Source organism: Catharus ustulatus, chromosome 2 (assembly GCF_009819885.2).
Source record: "Catharus ustulatus isolate bCatUst1 chromosome 2, bCatUst1.pri.v2, whole genome shotgun sequence".
NCBI lineage: Eukaryota > Metazoa > Chordata > Aves > Passeriformes > Turdidae > Catharus > Catharus ustulatus.
Window position 1 is genome coordinate 37,031,568 of NC_046222.1, and position 18,347 is coordinate 37,049,914.

At 46.2% G+C, this 18,347-nt stretch overlaps 1 protein-coding gene across 1 annotated transcript; it reads right to left on the reverse strand.

Annotated features, from left to right (window-relative positions):
• Positions 1-12,414: 12,414 nt before the first annotated feature.
• On the reverse strand, positions 12,415-17,496 carry FZD4 (frizzled class receptor 4). Its single transcript, XM_033053125.2, is given in 10 exon segments — positions 12,415-15,072; positions 15,074-15,375; positions 15,378-15,443; positions 15,446-15,463; positions 15,466-15,988; positions 15,990-16,061; positions 16,063-16,157; positions 16,160-16,172; positions 17,296-17,340; positions 17,343-17,496. Coding segments are annotated over 10 exon segments (1,449 nt in total). The 5' UTR covers positions 17,430-17,496; the 3' UTR covers positions 12,415-14,844.
• Positions 17,497-18,347: the final 851 nt, after the last annotated feature.

Below are 18,347 nucleotides of genomic sequence, written 5' to 3' on the forward strand. Positions count from 1 at the left end.
TCCACACTGTTCCATCTATACAAGCCACTGCCCACTTTGCACTTCCATGCAAAGTGTAAAATGTGAATTCAAAGTTTCTATCCAGAACCTTTCCAAAGCAGCCTGTTGTGCTGAAAATGAGAAGTGAATGCTGATGGAACCAAGGGCAAGGAGATCTACATGAGATACCAGAAAATCTGAGAAGTCTAAGCCAGAGCAGAACTTCCAGTGAGCTGTGCACGCCCTGAGGGATACTGAGCGCTCTGCAAGTGCTGGGTAAATCATTTACAGCCAATGGCAATGTTATGAAGGTGCTGCAGGGGAAAAGAAACCCATTAGCCCATGGGGAATGATTGACTACAGGTGAAGGTCACAAATCTTTACAAATATACAATAGAGTTAATGTTGTGAAAGATTTACAAGGCCTGAGTAGGCATAGGAAGAGGGCTGGAGGTGGCAAATTTTAAACCAGTACAAAAGCTGACAGCCATGTATTGGCAGGAAATGACCAAGCCTGGAGATCCTCAGTAGAAAAGAAGATAAGGGAGTGACACCTTTGGAAGCCCCAGCTGGGAGGATCTATGGAACTCTTCATGTCACAGATTGTCACGGGCTTAAATAACTTGTAAAGCATCTCCTTTTGTGTCTCTGTGTAGAGTGGCCCTGCTAAGGAGCTGCCTCAGAACGTTCTCCCGAAAGACCCAGGAAGTGCATAAAGTAACAGTTAAAAAGTAAGAGAGCAAAAGGGAGTAAGAACAGCTTGGGAGCAAACTTTCATAGGGGCATTGTGAAAATACCAGCAAATGGAAGAACTAGCTGAGGCACAATTCACACCCCTGAGAGCAAAATGCAACTAAAAGGAGAGGGTTGTGAGCATGGCAGCTTGCTGAAGTGCACCATGTGCAGCTGACAGGCCAAATCCCTTATCAAAGGTCTCTTATCAGCCCAGAGCCAAGGCAGGGGTGCATTTGTGCTGCTGGAACAGAACGGGTAGAGGAAGATGTGTCAATTCCCCCACCAGTGGTCCCAGCTGTCTGGGAGTGGACGCAGGTTTTAGAGCCAAGCACAATTTTACCTTTGACTGACCAGTAGCCAAGCGAGCTCCTGTGTGCCTTGAGTGGGAATTAGCAGCACAAATCTTCAAAATGCTCAGCCTTTTGAGTTAAATCAGAAGAAAATAATCTCAAAACTACCCTGAATCAAGAGATGTCAGAGATACCTGTTCCTCAAATACTGATTTCTTTTAGCAGTGTTAGGAACAACAAAAACTTTCCTCCATCATTTTTGTCGTAATTTTTAAGACTCAGAAATGTCCTTTCCACTTCAGAACTTAGACCAAAATATTTTTACTTCTAAGCAAAGGGTGTCTGGAGCTGAATGCCAAGAATACAGAAAACAGCAGAGAGAGGATAGCATCTCTGGACAGTCCCTCTGCTTGCAGACTCAATTTGCATACTCTGCAACCAGGTGAAATTCCAGGCATTCTTGCTTTATTGGACAAATTGTTTCCTCCTTCCGAGTGTTCAGGCCTGTGCCTTGGGATAAGGCTGTCCTTTCACTCCTGGCTGTCCTTTCAACTCTTCATTGCTTCAACAGAAAACTTCCTTCACAATCCCTCAACAGAACATTTACAGCATTTAATGGAAATCTGAGCACCTAGGACTTGAAGAAATGCATCTCTTGATTCCCTTGTAGAGGGGACAGGGTAAGGTTGCTGTGTTCCGCCTGTAGAACAACACTGCTTATGCACAGCTAAACTGCAGCAGAATAGGTTCATTATTCCTCATTCCTGGATTAAAGGCAAAAGGATCACGATGGATGCTAACTGGAACACAGGGTTTGATCCTCTTTTCAGATCCCCACAGATTTTTAAGACATGATTTAGGCCTCTGCTGACAGCAGACTTGTTTTCCTATACTTCCTTCTGCAGGCATGGTGGAGGTTATAACTGGAATTGAAGCAAGCACTGAAGGAAAGGGGATGCTCAGGAATGAGAAGCTCCTCTAGAATTTGCAGCTTTGCACTCTGATTTGGTGAGCATGCTCTGTGTCAGCAGGGTGTAAGGAAGATTGACCTGGAAATAAGGAGAAGTCCTGTGTTTGTCACTGGGAAGTTCAGTTTTCAAGGTGGAAGATTTCTGCACTGTCAGAGCTGCAGACTTGTCTTTGGCAGCTGTTACAGACCCACAGAATGGTTGAGGCTGGAGGAAATCTCTGGATGTCATCTTATGCAAACCCTCAGCCCAAGCAGGTCCATCTATGTACCCATGTCCCTGGATTTTGACTATCTCCAAATATGAAGAGTGCACAGCACCTATGGGCAATCTCTTCCAGTGTTTGGTCACTGGTTTTGTTCAGAGCAATGGAAAAAAAAAAAAGTTTCAGTGTTTCCTGACATTTAATTGACACTTCCAGTGTTTCAGTTTGTGTCTAGGACCTCTGGTCCTGGCATTGGGCACCACTGGAAAGAACCTGGGTCCATCCACCTTCTTTGCACCTTCCCTCCAGGTATTTATCTAGAGTGATGAGATTCCCCCTGAGCCTTCTCATCTCCAGTCCCAGCACACTCAGCCTTTTCTTACAGGAGAGGTGCTCCAGTCTTTTGCATTATCTTTGTGCCTTTTTTCTCATTCCCAGTGCAGGGACATACTGGAGAGAGGCCAGTGGTGGTTGATGGCATGGGGCTGCCCTGGTTCTGCTGCTGAACAGTTAGCACAGACTTGCAGGGGTTGTTTTCTCAGACTGGTGTTCCCAGAAGAACAAGAATTACTTCTCTGCCTCGCGCTGCAACTGCCTCGATGGATGAGCGATGGCAGGTTAGCGGGCAGTGAAGTCTGTCAAGCCCACATGCTGGTTTCTCACATTTCAGTCAGTTTTTTTCACCTTTCTGTCAAGTAAAAATAACATATTTCCCAGGGACTTTGAGTCTGGTGATGTGGGAAGAACCACCTGTTAAAAAAACACCAGGGAAGTTTTCCTGCTAATTTATCAAAGGCATAATTTTAATCTATGTTTGTGGGAAAAGGACCCCTGAGAACCAAGTCCTTTCTGGGGGGCTTTACATGTGGCAAAAGTTACAGGAGCGTTCAGGAAAGTGTGGTGGTTTATTATTAATGAGTGCAGCAGTTCACTGAGAGCCCTGCAAAGGTCAGAGATGTTTTTCGCCTCTTACTCCAAGGGAGTGATACCAGGGCTTACTGAGAAATAAAGCTTTCCCTGGCTCTGAGACATGTTTGCTGGAAAGATCAATCTGAGACTGGGCAGGCTGGTGTTATTTAGCTGTGTAGGTACAGCAGCTGGACAACCCAGGTTGAAAGGCCTTTGCTGCTTTGGGATACCCTTCTCCATCCATGGGTTGGTGGCCCAGCAGATAGAAACCCTCGTGATGGACCTGTGTGTGGGCTGTGCCTGGCAGGACCGTGCAGGAGAGCAGTGCTGCCGCAGCAGGAACATCCTCAGTCCCATGGACAGCTCCCCATCACCAGCTGAGCCCTAGCAGCCCACTCACATCACATGCTGGGAGGCTCCAACCCACAGGCTTCTCTAAGCAGTGAACAGGGCAAAAGTTCGTCCTCACAAAGGAGCTCAGAGCCTCCTACTTAATTTAGTGGGAGAAACACAACTATCCTATTTTTTCTCAACAAAGAAGTGGAGGATAGGAATGGCTGAGCTCCATGGTTGGTCTCTAGAACATCCAAAGTCTGGGAAGCACTCTGCTGGTCTTCAGGATCTAAACATGAATTTCCAGGCCTTGCTGTTGGAGAAGTTGTTGAGAAACTTAAAAGTGGCTCTGGCACTGGTGGGACATCAGTGGGGTATCAGGTCTCAGCCATTTGTTGTTGGTGGTGTGACATCCATGTGCTGGCAGACCTCAGGCAGCGCTGCTCAGTTCCTGCTGGCACAAAAGTAAGCAGGTCCCTATCCCTGCAGAATGACGTTCCACTACAGCTTTTGCACGTAGAGGTTTGGTGTCTTTGAAGCATAAGGCAATTCTGCACAAGGTTATCATTAGGAGAACTCTAAATTAAAAACACAAATATACATACATACATACATATATATACACAAGCACACCTACATATTCACAGAATCACAGATTCACAGAATGACTAGATTGGAAGAGACCTTCAAGATCATTGAGCCCAACCCATGCCCTAACACCTCAACTAGACCATGGCACCAAGTGCCACATCCAATAATTTTTAAACACATCCAGGGATAGTGACTCCACCACCTCCCTGGGCAGACCATTCCAGAATGTACCATACGTACCCTGCACTTGCTACTTACCAACTTGTTGTGTCTGTCCTCAGAAACAGAGGTTTCCACTTCCAACTATTTCTCATGACAGACCAAGAGGTCTGCCCTGTACTATCTTAACCTCATAATTATTGTGCATAAAAACAAATACAAAGAAAATTTCATGGCATATATGAAATTAACACTAAAAATAACGCATACAAAAGGTACAGATGCCAGATGCAGGGTATCTGGAACATTCTGCCTATTTACACAAATAAGAGTGATGTTTCATTGCTTAGTCCAGTGCATGCTTTTTTATTTTTTAATCAACTCAAAAATCTGTTATGAATGTTCCATGCATATTTCCAATGACACACTAACTGTTGTTTGAATAAACAAAGTGCATTTTCCTTCATCCCCCCCTGTTCCATTGACTTTGTCTGGAATGCCAATGAGGAACTTCTGTTTGCAAAACTAGTCACAAAAAGATAGCGATGTGAATTCTGTCCAGCAGTGTTTGCACAAGCACCGGCAGCAGAACTAATGAGAATACTCTTGGGAATTTTTTTCTGCAAGGTTAATGTCAGAAATGATTTATTGAGGCCTTCCTCCTGCTCGCCAGTCTGGCATTCATCAAGTGAGTAAACACCCCCTCCCTCCCCCGCCATGATTTCAGAGTGCTCTGAGACTGATCACTGAGCAAACACCTCATTTCAGAGTCAATATTTTGGGAGTAATCAATCAAGTTGTATTCATTGTTAAAAATTTAGGTTTAAATACTTTGAATCAAAAGTCAAAATCAGAAGATTTTGAAGACAAATTGAAGGGAAATCAATTTTTTCCTGCTGAGGCACTTGAGTTTTTCAGCAAAGTTGTTGAGACAGTTGATCCAGTTAATGTAGAATAATTTTAAAAAAATCCCAACCCAGTTGGGGTTTTGTTTGTGAAATGGCAGAAATTAATATTTCTGTCCTCATGTGTTCCCATTTCAAAAAGAAATAGGATTTGCATAGTGTTGCCACACACTATTGCTATGGAAATACCCCTTCCAATGTTTTCACCATTAATTGTTGTTCCTGAGAGTTTTCTTTTCTTTTCTTTTTTCTTTTCTTTTTTTCTTTTCTTTCTTTCTTTCTTTTCTTTTCTTTTCTTTCTTTTCTTTTCTTTCTTTTCTTTCTTTTCTTTTCTTTTCTTTTCTTTTCTTTCTTTCTTTCTTTTCTTTCTTTTCTTTTCTTTTCTTTTCTTTCTTTCTTTTCTTTCTTTTCTTTTCTTTTTTCTTTTCTTTTTCTTTTTCTTTCTTTTTTTCTTTCCTTCTTTTCTTTTTTTTTTACTTTTCCTTTCTTTTCTTCTTTTTTTCTTCTTTTTTTTTTTTCCTTCCTTCCTTCCTTCCTTCCTTCCTTCCTTCCTTCCTTCCTTCCTTCCTTCCTTCCTTCCTTCCTTCCCTCTCTTTTCTTTACAAAGTGTACACAGAAAGAGATTCTTCCTTTCCATCATAAGTGATAGCTATAGAAATCTGTATTCACCGGGTCCCACTGAATTGCAGATAGAGCTACCAGAACCTAGGTAGCCCTCAGAGCATTTAATTTATACATTCTAGTCACAGCAAATAACTCTTCCCTTCACTCTCAGAAGATTTTAGGTAGTTCAAAGAGGAACCTGAGATAGAGGCTTGAAACTGGCAATATGTCTGCATCAGTATCAGATTAAGATGTAATGCTAATTTTTCCCTGTTCAAATGACAGCTTTAAGTGTTCTTGTTAATGTGAGAACATAGTAGAACATTAAGCCATAAAAAATTGATAATGGTGTCAGGCTTATAGTTGGACTTGATGATCTTAAGGGTCTCTTCCAATCCAAATGATTTCATGATTCTCTGATCAGCTGTGCACAGACATTCACTTAGCAAACAGCTGCTTTCATGGAAAATCTTTTGCCCCTGGTTTTTTGGTCTGCTAGCAGCTACTGACCCTTCAGCTCTGCCAAGAGCTGGGTGCAGCCCCATCTGCTTTGTGTGGTGGTTCCCAAACACCCCACACCCTGGGGGTGTCACATGCTGTCCCTTTGCTGGCAGCCCTGTGGGAGTGCTGAGCAGCCACTCTGGCCTGGGACAGACATCTGCCCACACTCTGGGGCACCTTGGGGCTCTCCTTCTATGCTGTTCTTCTTCTTCTCTCTGGTATCTTCCTCCTGCCTCCTCTTGTGAAACAACTCTCATTCCTTCCTTAGGTGTGAAGTGGTGAGCCAACAGGTGCAACAGGGAATGAGATGTGAAGTGCCGGTTTTCATTTTTGCTGCGAATCTATCCACATGGAGATTCTTCTCCTGCTTACCCTGCTCTGTGTGCTCTTCAGAACAACAGATTCTCAGACTAATAAGTCTTTCTTCAGTCCCCTGGAGGTTAGTTAGGCTCTTCTTCACATAACTTAAACACCTCCAGGGATGGTGACTCCACTACTACCCTGGGAAGCTTCTTCCAGGGCTTGACAATAAGGAAATTTTTCCTAATATACAATCTAAACCTTCACAGGTGCAACTTAAGGCTATTTCCTCTTGTCTCATCACTTATGTCCCAATAGCCATGGCAGCTGCTGAATCCAGCTCTCTCTGTTTGCCATGGCTGGGTCAGTCCCTCTGGGGCATGAGACAGGCACTCAGTATCAGATTTGGAAAGGGACTGCCAACTCCTGATGGGAGCCCAGGCTGTGGGAAGGAGTCATGGGGCTGCAGAGAGCAGCTACTGGAACGGCCACGTGAAAGAGGAGGACTGGGCTCATGGCTGTGTGCCAGATTTGACTTTTCACAGCCAAAGTAAGAAAAAGGACCTGGTATTCTGAGAAGACAGGGCAGAAGGGATGAGGCTCTGTGCAGTGTCCTGGTGCATCCCGAAGGTGGCAGGGCTCTGGCAGAAGCAGATGCTGCTCTCTGGAGGGAGGGACTTTGAGGGCTCACAAAAGTGAAACCCAGCTCATCCTGTGACAAACTGATGGCCAGCTTTGCTGATGCTGACAGGGTGAATTACCAGTGTCTCAGAATAAGGTCTGCCCTTTCCCTGCTTTGGTTATAAAAGCATTCTCTGGGGAGGTATGGATGGCTCCTCATTTCTTTTGGCTCTGCTCAAGCCACAGCTGTAGCAACATGATTGTTTTGTGAGTGGAATGGTATTATTTTTGTCATAACTTTCATATGCTGGGGCCTCTTCAGCTGATTTTTTTTCTGTGTAATATATATATATATGTATTGCCTCCTGCTTCTGAGAAGCCTCTTCCCCATCTCCAGGCCTCTCCTGCACCCCTCCTCTCAAGATGTACAGTTATATTGTGGGTCTCTTGTGCATGACTCTGGAATAACTTTATGCTTTCTTCCTGAGGCTGACAGCCCTTCCCACTACTGCCAAAATGGCAGCAGAAAGAAGCAAGGCTGTCAGCCCAGGCTGGAGGCTTTCTTTTCTGCTGTGGTCCCCCAGGTCTTCTTATAAACATAACTAGTGTGACGCCAGGAAGAGATTGTGTTAAGACTTTCAAATAAACTTTTTGGAATATACGTGCTTTTGGCTTCTGCCAAGAGCAGGCTTTCCTTACCACAGCAGGGGACAGATGCCCCACTGGTGTTTTTGCCATGCTACTTTACCAGATCTGCCTTTTTTTCTCCATGAGCACTGTTACCAACACCAGCCTTGAGCCCAGAGCTGAACAAGAAGAGATTAATGGAATCATAGAATCATTGGAGTGGTTTGAGTTGGAAGGGACCTTAAACACCATCTAGTTCCAACCCCCTGCCATGGGCAGGGACACCTTCACTAGACCAGGCTGCTCCAAGACCCATCCAGCCTGGCCTGGAACACTGCCTGGGATGGGGCATCTACAACTCCTCTGGGCAACTTGTTCCAGAGCCTCACCACCCACCACAATAAAGAATTTCTTCCTTATATCTAATCGAACATCTTTCAATTTATTAAACAGCGGGTGAGGTTTGTGATTTTCTTAGCTGATGCACTTGGTACAAACCATAATGTACAGCCCAGAGCTGGTAGAATGTGCTGCTGGACAAAGCCTTCACCAGCAGTAGCTGAGGTACCTGCCCTGCTTTTTGACAGGACTGGAGGGGCAGGGCTGGGAGAGGGTTTGAGCAGCTGGGGCCAGGGTGCAGCTGCCACTAGATGTCAGCCATTCCTTGCTGCAAGGCAGAAGACCTTCAAATGCAAGAAAAACCCCTGAAAAACTGAATTGTCTGCTTTCCCATGGCACTCTGCTTATCATTCCTTACCAAGTGCTTCAGTAAGTGTGCCTCTGAGCTGCTTTGGAAGAAAACACTTCATCTATTAAAACATTTACTCAGGCTGTTTCTCTGCATAGTAATATTTTAAAATTTAATATTGTAGAAGCAGAAAGCAGTCTGCTGAATGATTTGCATCTATTTTGCAGGACGGATGTTTTTCCCTTTCTCAGGGTAGCTCAGGAAATGAAAGAACCAGACAGGAAACTAGCTAAACACTGATGGAAATATAAGATGAAGATATTTATATTCCCAGTGTATTGACAAGCCACAGCCAATTGTTTGAGTTTTTTGGTTTTGTTTAGGTTATCTTAAATGTTTTAAACCTTTGATTTTAAAATTGATAATATTTAAGTAAGTATCGATTTTCTGAGCCCTCCGAGTGGATCTAACTAATAAGCACATTCCTTCTGGAAGAAAACACAACAACAAAATCAAGTTACAAATTACAGCAAACTTTCTGGTGCAATAATTATTTGTCTTTGGCATTTAATTCTGTTTCTCTCTGGTGTTGGTACTAACATCTGGCACACAGGATGCCCCTGCTCCCCAAAAACCTAGGAAAATGAAAACAACAGTTTCTCATTGATTACCTTAGTGTGTGATTCTTCACTTGCTGCCTGCTCCCCTCTAAGCCACCTTGTGCTCTTCCAGCCCTGTGGTGACTGTGTGGTAGGCCGTTTCACCAGAGCATAAAACAAAACATCTGGTTGCTAACAACACAAAAGCTGTTACAACAGCTGGCGTCTGCCAGGATGTCAGGACCTCTGGTCAGAATAATTTCCCAAGCTGCAGGAAATAGTGATATGGGATCTATTACACCCGCTCAGCATCAGCTGAGAGCTGCCTGACCTGCAGCCATCCTCTCACCCATTCCTCTTGGTGAGGTTGCAGCAGGATGGCACGGCCCTGCTCCAGCTGGGACTGTGCCCTGCTCATTTCTGTTGCAGCCAGTGTTGGCTTTGCAAGCACACAGAGATGCTTTGCTCTGTACACAAGTTACACCAGAGTCTGGTTAAGCCATGCTAGATTGAGAAAGAGGGCTGCAAACTCCTTGCCTACATTATGAGCCAATTAGTCCAAGCATTCTGAAAAAGGGCACTATGGAGCGTCAGCAACACAGCTGCTATGGGGCTGCGTAATGGGGCATTCACCTATAGGTGAGCAGTTCACATCTGGACTCAGTCATCCCAGTTAGAGAATTAGGGAGTTACCAACAGTCCCTACTGAAGGCTTTCCTATTTTAGTTGAGGCTGGGGAAGTTGGAAGCAGTCAGGCAGTTGTCACTTTGCTCTCTCCCATTCCCACAACCTCGCAGATAGACACAGGTCTGGCCTGATGGGAAAGATGGTGCAAAAGAGCTTGGGAAGCAGCTCTGCAGGATAATGCCTGCACCCTACCACAAGTAGTTGCACTGGCAAAGTGAAGGAGGAGCAGAAATGTGGCACCATTATGGGAATGAGTGGCTGAGGATGGAGGAGGTGTGATGGAAACCACCACTGAAGCCAGGGACTTGGTGATACCATATTTTCAGATTACTGGAGCTTAAGCTGCTCCTGATTGCTAGCAGGACAAGCCTTGTCTCCTTCACAACAAACTCCCTAACATTTGCTTTCTTTAAAGACAACTTAAAAAAAAAGCAACAAAAAAAACCCTCAAGCCTAAATATCAAAACAACCACAAAAAAGTCCTCATAAAGGTTAATTTGTTGTGATAATTACATACAGATACATACTTCCCTCAAAAGGCAAACCTGAGTGAATTTGTCACCTCCGTGGCTTGGGGAGCTTGCTCACCATTCAGAGCCACTGCAACAATCCAGTGTCATTTTATAGGTGGTGCTCTCAGACACCCAATGTGAGGGATCTGTGTGAAGGCAAGCACCTGTGAGAGAGACCTGGAGCAGCCAACACCATCTTGAATGCCACACCTGAGGTTTTCACTTGGTATGAACAAGAGGGAGATCCTGCTCCTTCCCCTAGAAGCTCTTTTATGTCTGTTACAGTTAACAGTAGCTTTATTAAAGACTCATTAGGATAAGTTTGAGAGATGGCACTAATCACCAGCCTGAGAACATTACAACGATGAGCTGCCAAAGGCATGAGCAAATCACTCATAATTGCCAGTTTTAGATGCTGTTCTTCAAAACTTGATTAGCTACAGATACACAGGTGATAGTTGCTACTCTTTTTTATAGCACACCCTCACTATTATCCACTCTAGTCTGATTTAGGTTCTTATTAGAATAACATTCTGCTAATTAAATAATCCCACACACAGATTGTTTCATGATGGAGACAATTAAGTGGGTTTAAATAATTAATATTGCATACTGCTCTATCAGTGTCAAAGAAACTGGGTGAGGGATGCACACAAAAAGCAACTCTTTGCTGTCCCACAACTGTGAACAGAAATGACAAACAGGAACGAAAAGTAGAGCATTAATAAGCTTAAGTTTTTAGAAAACCATTGCTAGAAATTTAGACATTCAGTTGAATCTCTCCTCTGAAGGGTTGAAATCACTGAAATCACCCATAGGAATGAACTAATTTCAAGCAGGGTACTAAGATTAGGATTTTCCTCTTCCAAAGCCACTAATAGTTCCCACATACTGAACAGACCAGTAGTGACGCTGGAGATCTGAATGCTCCAGATGTGAAGGCTCTACGCTTTGGATATTCATATTCCATAACACCTGAAGGAGAAAGAGCCTTACAGGACACGCTGCTCGTCTCAGGAGCCACATCACAGCAGTGCTAGAGCAGCAGCAGGCCATGCTTCTGTTTTGTCTTCCAGTTGGGATTTGAGGACATGGTCCCACACCATCAAAGCCCCAGCCAGCATCCAGGACCTGTGTGCCGTCTTTGAAAGGGTTTCTGTCCACCCCATGTGCAGAAACATGAATATACTTTCACTGTTGCCCAGCAAAATCTTGTTCTCAGTTATTAGATCCAAACCATGCTGGATTAATCCATTCAAAGCATCCTTTCACCACAGCATGAGCATTTCAGTCCTTCTTCCTTCAGGGGAAAAAAGCACTTCCAACAATGCTGAGTCCTATTTAAGAAACAAACTCACCAAAATGTGAAGGCTACCAGGAATTCTTTAGTTATCCACAGAGGTTAAAGTTTTATTTTGATATAAAAATTAAATAGCAAAGTTGCTTTGGTTTTTTTACAGTGATAAATTAGAAATTTACAGTACATACATTGAAGTAGATATATTTTCTGTACACCCCCAAAATTATCAGTGTCTATTTCCTTAAAATTCAGAGAAAGGAGCTAACTTATGTGTTTAATGTAAGAGCTAAGCTTGTACCTCCCTGGCAGACACTTCTGAAACCTGCAGTGCCAGCCCGCTGAGGGAGGAGATGGGAGCAGGGAAGGAAACGCCTGCAAAGGTTCTGGTTGTATAACCACAGCAACTGCACTTCCGAGACAGGATTAGTCACACCCGTTTTGGCTTCAAGCTCGTAACAATGTTGAAATGAGAGAACTGAGGAGTTGCTGACACCGGCTCTTCCCAAGCACCAGTTTTTAGGCTGCCTGCTGTGCCTGCCCACTTACATAGCCCTGACACAGAGCCAGGTAAGTGCACCTGGGTGATACATCATGGAATGGTTTGATTGATGCAGCCACTAATTTCACTTGGGTCAGTACAGCGATCCCCCAGCTGCAAAGATGTCTCTTCAGGAACAGCAGCTGGAGCCTCCCCCCAGCCCACCTCTTTCCCATGCATTTGAATCCCTCACATGCTTTAATGGAATCTCCCTCCAGGTCCCTCCTAGGGCTACACAGTGCCATCCTCATCCAGCTCACTGTGTCTCACATCCCCAGGGGGATCCTCTGTCAACAGCTCACAGGGTCACACGCAGAGATGCAAGGATTTGATAAAAAGGCACTATTTGACATTCACCTCTGTGTACATAACAAGGTTTAAAACGCCATTTATTGAATCAGTCTGCTCAAACATGGGTCTTATGGCCAGGAGAGTATCCAAACATTTCAGAGTGAAGCACACCTTGGACTGAACATGATATTTTGGCACAGCCAAATATTAGGTTACAAAAAAGGGTCATACTGCATCCTTGCTCCTTGAAAGCCAACATACAGCTGCTGACTTAACATTCCTCACTGCACCAGCAGAGAGACTGCATGATGGAGAAGCTCAGCCATCTAAAGATCTCACACTTGCAAAACTCCTTGTCCACAAAGGAATAACCAGATCCAAACACAACACTAACAGCAAGAGACTTTATGGAGAGGGTGAAAAGGCCCAGCTGGAATGTGGTGTTGGCCAAGACAGTGCTTGTGTGTCTTGAGCAGAATGTGTCAAGTTGTCACTTGTTCTGCTGGAGAGGGAGCCCAACCGCAAAGACTGCCATTAGGGTTTGTCTGGGGTCTGGATTTTGTTTGTAAAAGAAAAAAGTTCTTCTAGCACATGTTTTGACACTGACATTGAAACAATACATGCTTCTGGGACGGATTAGTGCTCACTTCCAGAGCTGGAATGAACTGTGGCTTGGGGAGCACGTGGGCACCTGTGTGGAAAGCAGGTACTTTAATAAAGCAGCATCTGTTCTCAGCTGCTCTGGAAGATCATGGGAGCTGGGCACCAGGGAGATGCTCTGCAGCTCATCAGGTTCCATACAAACAAAGGAAGCAAAGCTTGGAGTAGATAGATAAAAAAAAACAAACGTCTTTCAAAGGGATAGAGCATAATAACAGTGTTCTCTTAAGAGAACAACTGTTATCCTTGCTTCTAGGATATTTGTATTTGCATCACCTTTCTTACAAGCCCCTGGCACTGTATTCAGCTCCCACAAGCACAAGCTGGTGCCTTCTCAAATGGAATAAGAAACTCAACAGTTTCTTTGAAACAACATTATTCACCAAGAAGTTGCATTTCTTGGATCCCTTTACAACAATTGGAAAGGCCTTTGTTGATCCAGAGGACTGAATGCCTGCTCACATTCTGTGTGTAAACATACATTAAAAAAATTGTCTCCATAGCTGTCAGTGAGCAATTGAAGCATCATTGTGAGGCAGTCAGCTGCACTGCAATGTCATGGGCTGAGAATGTTCTTTAATTGCAACTGACACACATAATTATACAACTGATCTGTGTGAACATGAGGTTGCCAAGGAATTTAACATTTTGCTTCTCCACAGACTGGCGTCTACAGAGGAGATACCATCACACTGAATGAAACACATTAAGACTTAATTGCTTCATGCAAAGAGTCTCCAGAGAGAGAGACACGCAAGTTTGCTTGGAGAAACATGGCATTGTTTGAAGGTACCTTCAACTAATTTTTTGTCTTTCCTAGATGAAGGAACACTATAGTTAAGACTTTTTTTAAAGCTAATAAATGCAGCAGGATAAAGTGGTCTGCTAGAAACAGCAGGAGCACCTGAAGGTGGCAGGAATGGAGGCAGATGGATAATGATAAAAGATGCAGAAGACCATACACAGTTTCCCACTTTGAGCTGATTCCTCTACTTCTGAGGATGGCCTTGAGTAAAACTTTTAGATTTTATAAATATTGATAAAACCACAGAATAACTGAGGTGGGAAGAAACACAGGGAGGTTTGAATTCCCACAAGGCAGAATCAACTCTCCATTCAGACCAGGTTATAAATGGCAAAAAGAACGAGCCAAAATTATTGTTAGGCCATTAGATGGCTGAAAAGTCAGCCTTACTAATACCTCGCTAAATCCTACTCATCATGGGCAAGACCTGGAAAGTCCATTTGCTGTTTGTTTCAGGATGTGATCCCTGACTCAATGGTACAGTGTATTGGAACACCAGAAATTCCCAGGGTATAAAGGCAGAATGAAGTGCTTCCTTCTGAATGCTGAACTTGGAAAGAAGACACCTGACTGAGGTTCTGGGTGCTCCATCTTCTGGTTACTGGACCCTAATTAAGCCCAGAATTTGGCCCTGGACTGCCTTTCCTCTATCAGCTGTAAGATGATAAAGGAAAACATCATTCCAACAGCTATGGGCTACAGCACCTCCATTTCTAAAGACTTCAAGACTTCAGTAATTGCATCCTGCTTAAAAAAAACAACCAAACAAAAAAAAACCCACCAAAAATGTTTGGGTAATTCACAGCTTTTAAAGCCTCCCTGGGCTCTCCTATTTTGGGCAGCATGGTTTATGGCTATTGTATCTGCAGCATGATCTTTTTGTTGTTTATTCTTTAAGGCTTTTTTTTTTCCTCCCATACCCAGAGACAGGCTGTGTAACCGTCCCCCTACTCTACTCCCAACATTTACACAGCAATGCTTACACACAATAAGTCCTTCACAGGAGAGCAGTCAGACCACTGGGATGCTGTCCTTTTCTCACACCACGGTCTCGTTCCCTTTCCCAGGTTTCACCCAACCATCTGCTCTCTTCTCCCGTTTCACTTTCCCTGAGTTCTCCAGTCTGTTGGAGCACTTCTGCCACGTGTGCAGAGTTTTGGCTGACCAGATCCACATACCTGACGTAATACCCACCAGAAGGGACATGAAAATTTTGAGCATCTCCACTGCCATATTGGAATCATCTGCGGAATAGCGGAAAATGGCCCCAGTTGGAGATTTCATAGAAATAACAGGCGATGACACATGTTGCTGGCACAGTGTAAAGCACTGAAAAGACCCCAATTTTGACCATCAGTCTTTCCAGTTTGTCAGTTTTAGTTCCATCTTTCTGGAGATTAGACCTGATTTTAAATAAGGCCACAAGTCCCGCTGCAATGAATAAAGTCCCAATGACCAGGTAGGTAAAAAGTGGAGCCACAACAAAGCCTGTCAGCGCATCCAGGTTCTGGTTCCCAACATAGCAGAGGCCGGTGAGCTCGTCTGCATCTACAAGTCTCATTATCAAATGACAATGGTCTTCACTGCCGGGATGGCCCAGGCTGCGATGTGGAAATAGGAGCTGTGCATTTCGATTGCTCGTGGCCCCACTTGAGTCTGCAGCCAGAAACCACGTCAGTGTCAGAATAACCCACCAGATGGAGCTAGCCATCCCGAAAAAGTACATCAGCAAGAAAATTATCGCACATCCTGTGTTCTTAAGACCTTCTTGGATAAGAACAGGTTCTGCTGCCTCTTCAAATCACAGGATATCCTTTCCCCGGCCCACAGTTAGCCTCACAATATAAGCAATGCTATAAATATTGTAGCACATGCTCAAAAATATGATTGGCCGCTCCGGGTAGGAAAATCTGGATGAATCAATCAGGAAGGTCAGGACTGTGAAGGCAGTCGAGATGAAGCAAAGACTGGCCCATATGGCCATCCAGATATCTGTGAATTCCTTAGCTGACCTGCTGTACAGACCAGCATCATAGCCACACTTCAGGACACAGCTCAAGCTTCTTTTCACCCAAATGTACTGATCTGAGGTAGATCCCATGCCGTGGCACTCTTCTCCAGGCTGCAAGGAGGTCTGCTATGAAGGGGAACCTCTTCATCTTCCTGGGCCCTCCATGCACATTGTGGTTGTGATCATTCTGGGGCGGGAACTTGCTGCAGTTTAGGCTGTCTGGCCAGGCAAACCCAAATTCTTTTTAAAACAGGTTCACATCTTCTTTTGACAGAGAGGCACATGCCTCCACAGGGACCTATGGGGATGTTAATCTTCTCTGTGCACATTGGCACATAACCGAGCACAGGAAGAACTGGAAGAGAGAAACAGAAATCACAAGTGCATCAGGGGAAAATGAAACAGGTTGCAATACAAGTTTTCTCTTTTTTTTCCTTTTTAAGCAGTAATATTTGATCCTCTGCCTTAAAAAAAAACCAAAAAACAGGAGGCAGCATAAAACAAATTAAACCAGCACAATAAAAATAAAAGAAAAAAAATCAAACTGTTGTCTTCTTTCAGTTCAAATGTGGTCCAAAGCCAAAGCTCTGAACATTTTACTCCCTAGATTAGCTGAATATAAATTTAGCGCATCAGTTCCAATGAAGCGAGTGAGATTTAGCCAGACTTAAAACCTCAAGGGTACAATTTAAGAAAAGCAGAAAACCAAATTAAAGGGGTTTAAACAAATACATATATTTCTTCTGAGCATTGCCTGGATATTTTCAGCTAAGAAACAAATAGAGGAAAAAAAGCATTTATCGGAATACTTTGCATTACAATCTTCCTAGATAAATCTTTTCCTTTTACAATAAGTTCACGAATGCATTTACAACGGTAATAAAATATTGTAGTTTTCTCGTCTTTCGAATAATAGTAGTTGGGCGACGCGACACCGTGAGAGGAATTGCGTGCTGACTCGGAAACTCTGCCCCGAGAAACAAGCTGGGTTTTGTTTGAGGAATCCATGCCCGTGGGGAGGACAGGGATCCTGCCATTCGCCTGGGAAAGAAACTTTGGCGGTGAAGCTCGCGGCGGGGTCCCGAGCCGCCCCAGCCCCCCGCGGCCAGCCCCCGCTCGATGCGCACGGAACCGGGCGCGGCAACCTGGGGCACGGCCGGGACGGACGGAGGGCAGCGGCCGGGAGAGCTGCGGGCGGAGCGGGCGGTACCGCGCTGCGGATGGGTGCTCCTGGCCGGGACAACCGGGACACCACGGGACAACTAGGACACGGCCGGGACGGACACCGCGCTCTCCTCCCAGCCAGCCAGGAGCGACACTGCGAGGCGGCGCGACTTTCGGCTGGTTTAGTGCTGAGTCGAGGGGACGGGGTGAGGATGGGGTGCTGGGGGACAGCGCCGGCCCGGGGACCGCACGGCCCGCTGTGTGCCGCCCCCACCTCGCCCAAGCAGCCCGGTCCCCCCGGAGCCCGGACGCACCTGGAGCTGGCTGGAGCAGCCGTACTGGATGAGGGGGGTGAAGGTGGTTGAGCTGCAGCTCCCGCGTCCGCCTGCAGCTCGTGCCCCACCAGGTTGGGCATCTTGGTGACATTGTAGCCCAGGTTCTGGCACATGGCGATGCGGATGGCGTCGCAGCGCCGCTCCTCCTCGTCGCCGAAGCCCCGCGCCCCGCCGAGCAGCCCGGCCAGCAGCCACGGCCAGCAGCCGGGCCGCCCCCCCGCCGCCCCCCGCCATGGCCGCAGCGGCCCCGGCCCCGGCCGCGCCGTGCCGCACGGGGCCGGCTCCAACGGGGCGGGCCGGGGGCGGCTCCGCTATTAAACACCCGGCCGAGAAACGGCCCAGGGGAGGGACGCGCCTCCCGGCCCGGCCCTCCCGGCGCCACCGCCCCCGCCGCGGGAGCCCGCCCCGCCTGCGCCCACGCCAGCGCCCCCGCCGCGCCTCCGGGCACGGCACGGCTCGGCACGGTCAGGCATGCACGGCACGGCACGGCACGGCCGGCACGGCGCGTGCCTGCGCCGCCAGCCCGGCACCGCGCAGTGCCCCTCCGCCCCCGCTCCCTGGCGAGCCACGGACCCTCACCCCAACCCCGAGGAGCGCCTTCCACGACTGCCATCCCAGCGATTTCCCGCAAGCGCCCCTTCTCCTTAGTGACCTACTGCCCGCACCCCCATCCTGCATCCCTCAGAAACCCCTGGGGAGTCCTGTCCGTGTCTCGTCCCCCCACTTCTGTCCGTGTGGCCAGCGCCCCCGGGAGACACGTCACTATCCCCAGAGTTGCCACCATGAGTGTTGGTCCTAGGGGCTCCCCAAGTTCGGCTCCAGCAGGGACAGGGTAGGCTGAGCCCCGTGCAGATGTGTTTGTGCTCAGCAGATGTGTTTGGGCTCATCGTGCCCCAATCCTCCCCTCATTTCTGACCTTTCTCCAGCCCTAAGTACTCACCTCTTCCACTCTAGGGTTAAAAATACCCGGGGTGGCTTTCTAAGCTGCTGCATTGTCGTCTCAATGGGTTAAACTGCACCGCTGGGTCACA